This window comes from Ranitomeya variabilis, chromosome 3 (assembly GCF_051348905.1).
Source record: "Ranitomeya variabilis isolate aRanVar5 chromosome 3, aRanVar5.hap1, whole genome shotgun sequence".
NCBI lineage: Eukaryota > Metazoa > Chordata > Amphibia > Anura > Dendrobatidae > Ranitomeya > Ranitomeya variabilis.
Window position 1 is genome coordinate 663,871,207 of NC_135234.1, and position 12,826 is coordinate 663,884,032.

At 41.6% G+C, this 12,826-nt stretch overlaps 1 protein-coding gene across 2 annotated transcripts in view; it reads left to right on the forward strand.

The window, feature by feature from the left end:
• COL2A1 (collagen type II alpha 1 chain) overlaps positions 1–4,498 on the forward strand; it is a 63,557-nt gene extending 59,059 nt beyond the window's left edge. For both annotated transcript variants that reach the window (XM_077297882.1, XM_077297883.1), the window contains 6 exons: positions 559–612; positions 706–813; positions 910–1,198; positions 2,044–2,231; positions 2,405–2,647; positions 3,918–4,498. In XM_077297882.1, coding sequence (XP_077153997.1) covers positions 559–612; positions 706–813; positions 910–1,198; positions 2,044–2,231; positions 2,405–2,647; positions 3,918–4,064 — 1,029 coding nt within the window. In that variant the 3' untranslated portion in view covers positions 4,065–4,498. The remainder of the gene's footprint in view (positions 1–558; positions 613–705; positions 814–909; positions 1,199–2,043; positions 2,232–2,404; positions 2,648–3,917) is intronic.
• Positions 4,499–12,826: the final 8,328 nt, after the last annotated feature.

A 12,826-nucleotide genomic window follows, 5' to 3' on the forward strand; every position in this document is an offset into this window, starting at 1 on the left:
AAACATATTTACGATATGTGGTGCCTATAGCAAGGCTGATAAAAACTAGAATATCAATCTAGTATGTATTTGTAGTGCTGGAGATATATGGACTGTCCTCACTGATATATAGTATTGTGTGCCAGTCTGCTATAATAACTCTAGTGCTGGTATATAGGTGATATCACTGTTCTATAGGGTAAATTCACTGATGTTTGTCTTGTGCTACATACAACTCTGTCAAATACTCTATGACAACAGACTATAAACCATCTATCAATGTAAGCTGACCATTTCCATGTTGACAAGTATCACAATTCTAAATATTACGAATTTAAAAAACGGTATTAAAAGGTAAAATAAAGTTTAGGTATTGGCAAACTTATACACTAAAGCACCACAGTCAATACTTAAAGGTTATTGAGCTACTGTTTTAATCAATCTGTAACTTATTTTACATATAGATGTTGAATGTCGTTTGATCCAATGACATTTCTTGAATTAAATCACAAGTATTGCCATCATACATAGGGCTCACAATATAAGTGCCATATATTTTATTTAATATTTTACTTTTAGGGTACTGCTGGTGATCAAGGTGCTACTGGTCCTGCTGGTCCTTCTGGTCCAAGAGTAAGTTTTGAATATATCCAAAAGCAAAATAATATTAGACAAAAAGGTCATATTGATAAATATCACTAATATATCTTATTTTAACCAATTTAGGGTACTCCTGGCCCTGTTGGTCCTTCTGGAAAAGACGGTTCTAATGGTTTGCCTGGTCCAATTGGTCCACCTGGTCCCCGTGGTCGTGGTGGTGAAACTGGCCCTGCTGTAAGTATAGACAATGTGATGTTTACTTGAATCATTTACAATAATTAAGTATAATTTGATAGTGATAAAATCCCTCTTTTGTGGTTATTTTAATAGGGTCCTCCTGGTCAACCTGGTCCACCTGGTCCTCCTGGTCCTCCCGGCCCTGGCATTGACATGTCTGCTTTTGCTGGCCTATCTCAACCTGAGAAAGGACCTGATCCTCTCCGTTACATGCGTGCTGACCAGGCCTCTAGTAATCTTCGCCAGCATGATGTTGAGGTTGATGCCACTCTTAAATCACTGAACAACCAAATCGAGAGCATTCGTAGCCCAGATGGTAGCAAGAAGAACCCAGCTCGTACTTGCCGTGACCTGAAACTGTGCCATCCTGACTGGAAGAGTGGTATGTATAAAACAATCATAAATATGGATCTCTGTCTTCTTAAATTTCCATATAATCATTCCAACTCAAAAACACTTTCTGAAAAACTAAAAGAGGTTGTCCAGGACTTCTATATTGATGAACCATTCCTAGGATAGGTCATTAACACAGATTGACTGGGGTTCAACATTCAGAAACCCCACTAATCAGCTGTTTGCAACCTCCACTATGGCCAGATCACTGGCGAACACAGACACAAAAGGGCCCCTGTGCAAGAACAATATATGGGCCCTTTGCAGCCCAAGAGCTGCTAAAAATGCAAAATTGCACTTGTTTTGGAGGTAGAAATGGGCCCCCGTGCGACTGTACAGGCTGCACCAATTATATGTCCGCCCCTGGGCCAGATGTATACAATGTACATTGCCGTAACAGCATTGCATTTCAGGCTCAGCTACAGGACTCAGATACTGCAACTCAGCTCCCATTCACTTCAATAAGAGCTGAGCTGCCATGCCTGAGAATAGCCATTGCACATTGATCAGCTCTGTACACTGAAATTGATGACTTTTCCTAAGGATATAAATCCTGGTCAACCACTTTAAGTTAAGAAAATAGAATATGAGAGGCTATTTTTATTTAATTCATGGAATGATATAAAGTGCTTTTTCCACAGTACCAGATACATTGTATGTGTGGCCTTGAGTAGACACCCACGTTACCTATATGATAAATTCAGTCTGTATTTGAGTTTAGGTTTTTAGATCAAGATTGTAGAATTTCATGTAAAAAAATAATGTCGAAATAATGGGACACCTAAAGCAGAAAAGTGAAGACTCTCTTTTAAATATCACGATCATTCTTTGCAGGTGACTACTGGATTGATCCCAACCAGGGTTGCACTGTGGATGCCATTAAAGTGTACTGTAACATGGAAACTGGAGAAACATGTGTTTACCCCAACCCAACCAAAATACCCAAGAAGAACTGGTGGACAAGCAAGACCAAGGACAAGAAGCACATCTGGTTTGGAGAGACCATCAATGGTGGATTCCAAGTAAGTTCTTTTCTATCTTCCTATTTTCATATAATCTACAGCTGTAAACAAATGTACTAAATTACCGTAATACAAGTTTAATGGATAATAAAATCTGCACCATTGTTAATGTTGCATTTCTTATTTCTTCATTGGTCACCAACTTACATTTATTATTATCTCTGTAACTGCAGTTCAGCTATGGTGAAGACAGCTCTGCACCCAATACTGCCAGTATCCAGATGACCTTCCTGCGCCTGCTGTCTACTGATGCATCACAGAACATCACCTACCACTGCAAGAACAGCATAGCTTTCATGGAAGAGGCCTCAGGCAATCTGAAAAAGGCTCTCCTGCTCCAGGGATCCAATGATGTCGAGATCAGAGCTGAGGGCAACAGCAGATTTACATACACCGCCTTGGAAGATGGCTGCAAGGTAAATAAAAATCTAGAAATACTCAAGAAAATATATTAAATAGAGTATAAGCCATGAGGGTCATATAAATGCATATTAAAGGGAATCTATCACCTCATTTTGGCCCTATAAACTGTGGCCACCACCATTAGGGGCTTATCTACAGCATTCTGTAATGCTGTAGATAAGCCCCCGATGTAACCTGAAAGAGAAGAAAAAAAAGTTATATTATACTCACCCGGGGCGGTCCCGGTTCGGGTCCGATGGGCGTTGCAGGTCCGGGTCCGGCGCCTCCCATCTTCACACGATGTCGTCATCCTCCTTTCTTCTGTTGTGGCTCCTGCGCAGGCGTACTGATTTGCCCTGTTGAGGGCAGCGTAAAGTACTGCAATGCGCAGGCACCGGGCCTCTCTGACCTTTCCTGGCGCCTGCGCACTGCAGTACTTTGCTCAACAGGGCAAATCAGTATGCCTGCGCGGGAGCCGCGACAGGAAGCAAAGAAGAGGACGACATCGCATGAAGATGGGAGGCGCCGGACCCGGACCTGCGACGCCCATCGGACCAGACCGCACCGGACTGCCCCTGGGTGAGTATAATCTAACTTGTTTTTCCTCTCTTTCAGGTTACATCGGGGGCTTATCTACAGCATTACAGAATGCTGTACATAAGCCCCTGATGGCGGTGGACGCAGTTTATAAGGCCAAAATGAGGTGACAGATTCCCTTTAAGTAAAAGCAAAAATATGTCTTAGGCTACGTTCACATTAGCGTTGTGCGGCGCAGCGTCGGGCGCAGCCGCGGCGACGCATGCATCATGCGCCCCTATATTTAACATGGGGGGCGCATGGACATGCGTTGTCTTGCGTTTTGTGACGCATGCGTCATTTTGGCGCAACTGTCAGGGCGCAGAGGACGCTGCATGATGCAGTTTTTTCTGCGCCAAAAATCATGCAAAAACTGAACGCATGCGTCACAAAACGCTGCGTTGTGCATGCGTTTTGCATGCGTTGTGCGTTGCATCGCCGACGCTGCGCCGCACAACGCAAATGTGAATGTAGCCTTATTCTAGTCTGTGTAAAGTACACCATATTGTATAGAAGCTATATTCCACCAAAAGTTTCCCATTTTAGTAGAGTTTGGGTCGGGGATGAAACTGCAGGGCTAAATGGCAATAATGAGTAGGAAATTTCAGGAATACCTCTCTGCATCCCAGTATATCGAGTCTGTTTTAAGGACAATCAGTTGATGTATATTTTATTTTTCAACTAACCATTGTTTCCTATTTATTTCAGAAACACACTGGCAAATGGGGCAAGACAGTTATAGAATACAGGACACAGAAAACTTCCCGCCTGCCCATTGTAGACATTGCACCTATGGATATTGGTGGAGCTGATCAGGAATTTGGCGTTGACATTGGCCCAGTTTGCTTCTTGTAAAAACCAAAAAAAAGTAAATAAAAATAAATAAAAACCCTAAGGACCTGAGTACTTTCCAATCACTTTTAGGACTTCTGCACTGAATGGCTGAACCGACCCCAAATTTCCATTCATCCACGCGCTTACATTTTGGACATTTTATTTTGTATTGCAAGGCCAGAACTGGGCAGACTACGGAATAAAATCATGGTATTATTTATTTATTGTCTTCCTGTAAGACCTATGGGTCAGGTGAAGGTGTGACACTAACTGGCATGATTGAAGGCCCCCTCCTAACCGATGTACGAAGTGCAGTTTAAAGCGACCCTCCCCCCCTCACAGTGTATTCCAGCAGAAGTACTGTGTGTCATTGAATGAAATGGTGCTATTGTTGTAAAAAAGTTTGTATTTTGTAACATCAACTGATATAAAAATAACTTTTTTGGAAAGTACAAGTTGATCTGAGCTTTGTTCTTTTTGCTTTTTTTTTATTATACTGTAGATAGCAAAACAAAAAAGTTCCAGGATTTCAAGTTTGCCTGCCCTTTGTTTTTTTTTCCAATAAAGGAATGAAGGAAGTTTAGCACAAATTCTAAAACTTTCCAGGTTTAAGCTACCTCACACTAACTAAACAACTATAAAGACACAAGTTTAATCTTGAAGCTGAACTAAACAGACAGTAAATGCTCTAGACATGGATGGAGAGATCATGGCTTGTTTCATCAAGATAAGGTGCCTCCCTTATGCGTCTGGGTTTAGTAGAAGACTAAAAGATGGATCAAAGATCAAGGATCATGAGGAATCAGTGGAATAGAAAATGGTGACTTAAATGTTGCTATTTTATGGTGGAACGTGGACAATGCCAAAGTTTAGCAGCTAGAGTCAATAAAATCAGTATTGTAGTGGGCAAGTGGATGATTTATATTATTTAGGTCAAAGCCATTCAAAATTATATCCTTGTTGTTTTCCCAATTATGTATGTAAATTGTTGATCCCTGAATTTTTATCCTAAAATTATAAGTATTTCTGACTTTAAGGGACAAACAGGTAGACATTTTTGGCCAGAGGGGGTTGGGGGGAAGCAAGACCGTAACGGATTAAATAAAAATATGTACTATTTTGTATATGTAAAATAGATATTTTTTTTTATTTTGCAATACTGATTTTCAGCATGGTAGGCTAGTAAACATGTTCAACACCAACACTAATCTTTCTTGTGAAATAATTGTCTTACTGTACCTTTTTTTTTCCTCTTCTCATTTTCTCGTCCCTTCTGTTCTTCCGCAATAAAGATAGAAAGCTTTTTCTATAAAAAATAAAACCCGTTTTGTTTGATTTTTTTATTTGTATTAAATTCCATCCTATGATGTAATCTTTGTTGAATGATGTTAATCTTATCTGGGATATTTCATGACAGAACGAAACAACACAAATAAAAATTTTAATTAAAAAAATAATTCACAAGGCTTTTTATTTTTTATTTGTTTTTTTGTTCTGCCCCTATGTATAGAAACCTGGGATATATACTAGTAACCTAAGAGAATACTAAATCTCTTAAATATGTTTACTACAAGAACGTGAACCCTGTACCTTCATATGATATAATGCAGCTAATTTAACCCTAGAATTGTGGTAATGAAAGCTTGTAGCCAGGCAATTAGCTGATCACTGTGGGTCCAGCATTGCAAAGCCATGGCGATCAGATGACATTGCCAAAGGATAAGCCATTGCCGGCACACACCAGCTGCTAATATGTGGCCATGTAATGCATAGACAGGCTAAGTTGGCAAAAACTGGAGGTGCCCGAAGAGGCTTTCCAATCTGGCACATATGGTAGTGGTAAGGGTGTCATCACAACTCTTTTCCTCCAGATCTTTTAAAAGGAAGTCAGAAGGAAAAATTGCTAATATGGTTTGTAAAATGACTTTTAAGATGGGTGACTCTTATTTTTGTTTATCCTGTTTCATTATCTGATCACATCCAAAAGTAGAAATAAGTAGAGGTCAACATGTAGGATTTGTAAATATGAGAAAAGGCTAAGGCTTGATGCTTTCATTTTTTTATTACAATCAACATATTTTTTTAACAGTCTCACCACTCCCTATGTCTTTTTGTTCTTAATTCAAGGTGTGTATATATATATATATATATATATATATATATATATATATATATATATATATACATATATATATATATTGCTTTCCTGGCCTGTTTTCAGAGAATATGAAAGATAACACCAAAACTTTTTCTCAACTCATGGTTAGTGGTTGGGTGAAGCTATTTATTGTCAAACTACTGTGTTTTCTCTTTTTAAATCATAATGACAACCCAAAACATCCAAATGACCCTGATCAAAAGTTCACATACCCCATTTCTTAATACCGTGTATTGCCCCCTCTAACATCAATGCCAGCTTGAAGTTTTTTGTGGTAGTTGTGTATGAGGTTTCTTATTTTCTCAGATGGTAAAGCTGACAACTCTTCTTGGCAAAAAGCCTCCAGTTCCTGTAAATTCCTGGGCTGTCTAGCATGAACTGCATGCTTGAGATCTCCTCAGCGTGGTTCAATGATATTGAGGTCAGGAGACTGAGATGGCCACCCCCGAATCTTCACTTTGTTATGTTGTAGCCAATGACAGGTTGACTTGGCCTTGTGTTTTGGATCGTTGTCATGTTGGAACGTCCAAGTACATCCCATGCGCAGCTTCAGGGCTGATGAGTGCAAATTTGCCTCCAGTATTTTCTGATAATGTGCTGCATTTATCTTGCCTTCAACTTTGACTAAGTTTCCTGTGCCTTTGTAGCTCACACATCCCCAAAACATCAGCGATCCACCTCCGTGCTTTACAGTAGGAATGGTGCTCCTTTTATCATAGGCCTTGTTGACCTCTCTCCAAATGTAATGTTTATGGTTGTGACCAAAAAGTTCAATTTTGTTAAAGACGTTTTGAGGCTTGTCTCTGTGCTGTTTTGCGTATTGTAGGCGAGATACTTTGTGGCATTTGCACAGTATATGGCTTTCTTCTGGCGACTCGACCATGCAGCCCATTTTTCTTCAAGTGCCTCCTTATTGTGCATTTTGAAACAGCCACACCGCTAGTTTTCAGAGTCCTGTATTTCAGCTGATGTTATTTGTGGGTTTTTCTCTGCATCCTGAACAATTTCCCTGGCAGTTGTGGACAATATTTTTGTTGGTCTACCTGACCGTGGTTTTGCTTTTACAGAGCCCTTGATTTTCCATTTGTTAATCACAGTTTGAATGCTGCTGACTGGCATTATCAATTCCTTGGATATCTTTTACATATCCTGTTTTTACAGTTAAACTGCCTTTTCCCGTAGAGCCGTTGACAATTCTTTTGCTTTCCCCATGACTCACAATACAGAAACGTCAGTTGCTGGATGAAAGATGTAAAAGAGTCTGTTTGGATCACAGAAATTCACTCAGCTTTTATGCACACACACACTGATTACAAGCAAACAGGTCACAGGTGAGGATGTTACCTTTAGCTGCCATTCAAACCCATTTGTGTCAATTTCTTTGCATGTTATCAGGCCAAAATCACCAGGGTATGTGAATTTTTGATCAGGGTCAATTGGATGTCTTGGGTTGTCATAATGATTTAAAAAGAGAAAACACAGCAGTTTGACAATAAATGGCTTTACCCAACCACTAACCATGTGTGGACAAAAAGTTTTGGTGTTATCATTCATATTCTCTGAAAAAAGGCCAAGAAAGCAAATATTCTGCCAGGATATGTAAACTTTTGAGCACAACTGTAGACGTAAATTTGACAGCTGTGCAAAAAAACAAACAAAAATTGCTAGCGAGATACACACTATATGAGGTAGACAGTCACTTTAACTCATGGATTTAACAAGATGTGCAAAAACTCAGTACATTAGCTTGTGCCTAACAAGTACAATGTCTCTGACTGACACTGATTTCAGATTTTTCTGAAATAATTTTGTGCTGCCTTGCTGCTGCTTTCTAGTGCATTAAGAATGAAGAAAAAAAATGGATATTTGCAATTCAAATCCAGCAGGAAAAAATTCCAGTTACACTATATCACTGATCAATCACACAGTGTCTGGCACTAGCATCTATCCTATCTCTCTCCCTATCATATAAATCTTTGCATTATTTTTGCATTATCTTTGCTACTACACTCATCTTTTTCACTGCTGCAGTTAAACAAAGCATCAGTGTCTGGAATGTTTGTCCAGTTTTTTAGGACTTTCTCTTCCTATCTCTATTACTAAGCTCTGCAGTATTCTCACTAATCACCCTAAAATGGTTGCTGCATTCCCTCCTTAGACTTTTATAACGACTTTGAAAGTCACCCCTGATTGCCTTTGTTAGTTCATGAAAAATTACAGTAAAAAAGAAGGTACTTCAAGCAATACATGTGAGTGCAACAGCCAACATCAAGGTGTCCTTCACTGTTGGGTCCTTGTCCTGATATGAGACCTGTCCTTGGCAAGAAGCCTATAATTTATGAGGCAGGAAGGCACCAGTTACTTAAAATCACCTCAGGCTGATGGGAGTAGGAGTGCACATGTCAAAAAAGGCTTGCTACAAATGGAAAAAAATGAACAGCCCATCCAAACTAGTGTGAACAGGTGGCAACTAAAAAAATATAACTATAGAAAAAGATTAAGGGGTCTCTCTCAGACCAGCTGAAAGATGCCATAATGGGGACATCACAATACACTTAGCAGTTATTACAAGAAGTAGAGCTAGAGAGTACAAGTTTCATCATTGCACAAGATGGAAAGGTTTCAAAAAGTAAAAAACATTACCCCGTGGGGTATACATAGATGAACACTAAGTACTTGTTGCAGAAACAGGGGGAGGAGGAGCAGGTGATTTCCTGGACAAAATGGTTTTGGATGGTAAGAGATGGATGTTAAGACAACTTCCCCCAAAAAAATTTGGCCTGCATTTACGTAACATTGCTGTCATTCGTAGGGATTACAAAGTTGAAGGAAATCCAGCCCTTGTTCAATTTTAGAAGAGTCAGCCTGGTTAACTTCTCCCTCCTCATCATTGTTACACCCGCAGATAGCCCTTCTTGATGGAACGGTTTCATGAAAATGGCCCAGTTGGTGGACATCTCCCCCCTGAGTTGTACCTGGTGTTCGTGGCCCTCCCCTGTAATCCTTGTAGGTGAAAATAGCTGGTACCTCTGCCACTAGCGTTGTCTGAGGGTAATCTTTTTAGCAAGTCTTCCACTATGGCCCTCTGGCATGCATGCACTGAAAATATCACATCTGCCTCCGACATTAGAGAAACAAATTTCTCCTTGCACCGTGGGTCAAGAAAGGTGCGCAGCCAGTATTTCATAGTGGACCAAATGTCTTTCACGCAAGGATCTTGGGAAAGGCATCTGGACATGAACTCTGCCATGCGTGGCAGACTACAAAGAGTCAAACGTTAAGTGTCCTTACCAGGAAGAACACTAATCATCCTCTCCTCCTCACGATGCATAGCCTCCTCCTCCTTTTCAGGCCACCATGCTGGACAGGCATGAACCTGGGATTGGGAGTCCCCTCTGTAGCACAGAGCAAACACTTCTGTTCCTCCTCTTCCTGTTCCTCATCATCATCCAATGTGGCCTGAGAATATTGTGTGAGGCTGAGCTATGTGGTATTAATTTTGCTCCATAGCCACCTGCTCTGCATTCAAAGCTTAATCTTTGAGATTCTGCAGCAAATGTTTTAATAGGCAGAGCAGTGGGATGGTTACGCTCATAATAGAGTCATCAGTGCTCACCATCTTGGTGCAGTACTCAAAGATTTGAAGAACCTCACCAATCCACACCCACTCGACAGTTATTTTGTGTGGGGGCTGAGTGTTACTCTGATGGGCATTGAGAAGCTGGAATTTCAGAGGCTGCCCTCTGTTGCTCACTAAGCCTTGCCAACATTTGGAAGGTCCAATTCCAGCATGTGGGCAGGTCGCAAATCAGTAGGCAAATTAAAGTGCTGCCACAGCGAAGCTAGATCGGCGAAAGCCTGAGATGACTTTCGTAAATGTGTGCTGACACGGCAAACCTAGGCAAGTAGGCCAGACAAGTCAGGGTATGTTTTTAAAAACCACTGTACAACCAAGTTCAGCATGTGGGCCATGCATGGAATGTGTTCAAGCTTGCCAAGCTTTAAAGCTGCCACTAAGTTACACCCATTATCGCACACAACCAGACCTGGTTAGAGGTCCAGTGGGGAGAGCCACTGATCGGTCTTTTAATGCGGGGATGGCATACTGGTAAAAATAGTGTTGGCTGGGAATCGAGTAACGTGGGGCTGCCACCACCAAGAGGTCGCAGAAAGATTCAGTTCCCACAAGTCGAAACAGCAACATTTCCAGGGTTAGCAATCTGGGTGTTTATCGTTTGGGCCTGACGGTGGGTGGCTGGATATTTCTGTTTTCTGGTAAATGTCTGGGGCATGGACAACTGAATACTGCACTGGGACAATGAACTGGACACAGTTGCTGACTGTTGTGTGCAACTGCTGGTTGTGGGCAGGAGGCATCAGAGCCTGCTTCATGGTCAGCTGATTGGGATGGCCGTAACACAGGGGAAGGGGCAGTGGTTTGACCCTCAGATGTGGATTTTGTACCCAGGCATTCTGCCCACTTACTGGGTGCTTGGCTGGCATGTGCTTTTGCATGCTGGTGGTGCTCAGGCTGGCAGTGTTTTTGCCTCTTCTTAGCTTGATTTGGCAGATGCTGCAAATTTCAGTTGTTTTATCTGATGGACTTTCAGAAAAAAAACTGCTATACAGGGGAACAACGCACCCTTGACCTGTGATCTATGCGAGTTGGGGGGCTCTGTGGAACAGTTGACCGAGTTCTCCCTCTGGTCAAACCACAATCTCTTCTAGCCTGTTTCCATCCCTCTCTGCATGCCTGTGCCTGCTATTCATGAAACCGTGCCAGGTTGGATCAGTGGCCTCATCATCGACCATGTAGTCTTCCAATTCCTCAAACTGATCCTCCTTCTGAGTTGTGATTTGAGGCTGACCTAATGGCAACTGTGCGTCATGATTATCCTCCACATTTTTTAGACATGAATTGCTCAAATATTTGGGCATCACTGCACTCCACCTCCTCATGATCGTCTTTAATGGTGAATGTTGACAGGCCTGAAAAATTACAAGGGAAAGTAAACAGTTCCTCAGAGCGGCCAGCATTAGAGTCACATGTCTCCTGGGTCTCTTGATGGTGGGAGGAAGGAGGACCAGGTTGAGGATTCAGAGGCCCAGCCTCTTGGCTACTGAAACTGGACGGTGTGGAAGACTTCATTGTGCTGCTTGTCAATACACTGGAGACTATGTCTGACATCTTCGCACTTGTCTGGGTTCACTAGTGGTGTAGCGCGCTGACTGGTAGCTAGAATAAGATACCGTCACCTTCGGATCTGTCACACGTTCCTTAACGTCACCCTTTCTAATCTTGAATGCGTTAAGCTTATGGAACCAAAAAATACTGGCTTTATTTTTTACAAGTACCCTCACAAAGGTCTTACGTACAAATTCACTGTATCTAGTAATGTGTGGCTATATTTTTGGAAATCGCAGCTTGATTACACATGGAAACAGCAGACTGACGTAAATTACAGGTAAATAGTCACATTTGCGCACTCTGCAGGCTTTACACCAGTCACACAACTGCTAGATAAAGATACGCTTTTTTTTTTTTTTTTTATAAATCGCCTTGCAGACACATTCCAAATGCAGAGTAAGATTATCTCTACCCGGATTGCGCCAGTCGCACAACTGCTAGAAAATAGAAAAAAAAGACAATAGAAAATTATGATTTTTTATTTCGATCGCCTTGCTGACACACTAAATTGTCATGAAAGATTATCTCTACCGGGATTGCACCAGTTGCCCAACTGCTAGATATAGATATGACATTTTTTTTTAAATAAATATATTTTGGGGGGGATTTTTTTGCATCGCTTTTATGAGATACGCCAACAGAAGACTCAGAGAAGTTAATGGTAAACAATTACACTTACCTTCCTGGCGCTCCCTTGCAGCATCTTGTTCCGATGCCAGCAGCTGATTTATGCTTGTAAGCAGCACATGATAGGGACGTCATGCGCTGCTTGCAAGACGAAAGGGCAGCTGTCGGAATACTACTGCACTGCACGCCGGGACTGTGCACGCAGAGAGCAGTCAGTATTCATTGCCCTTCAGTAGCACGCACAGTGTCAGCCGCCGGCTTCCTGCTGCTGCCGGTGGTCACGTGTGCTGCTACTTAAGAGAAACGAATATTCACCCCTCTCCACACCCAGAGAGGTGAATATTCATTTCTCTTAAGTAGCCGCCCAGCAGCTGCAGGAAGGCTCTGGCTGACACTGTGAAGAGGAGTGAATACTCACCACTCTCTGCGCACGCAGTCCCTGTGTGCAGAGCAGTAGTATTCTGGCAGCTGCCATTTGGCTTGCAAGCAGCTCATGATGTCCCTATCATGCGTTGCTTATAAGCATAAAGCAGCTATTGCATCGGACCAAGATGCTGTGAGGGAGCGCTGGGAAGGTAAGTGCATGTGTGCAAAGAAAGTAGTGGGCACCACAAGGTTAAGTAAGCCAGGGATCAACCATGTGCATATATAGAAGACAATTGAAAAATCAAGCAAGAAGAAAGATATGCACATCAATGGGATCAACCTTCAAACAATATATAACTTTATTTATACAAAAGGCACAGCAAGACATACATTTAAAAACATCTAAAAACTAAAAAACGGCACATGGCTGATAAGCTACATGCA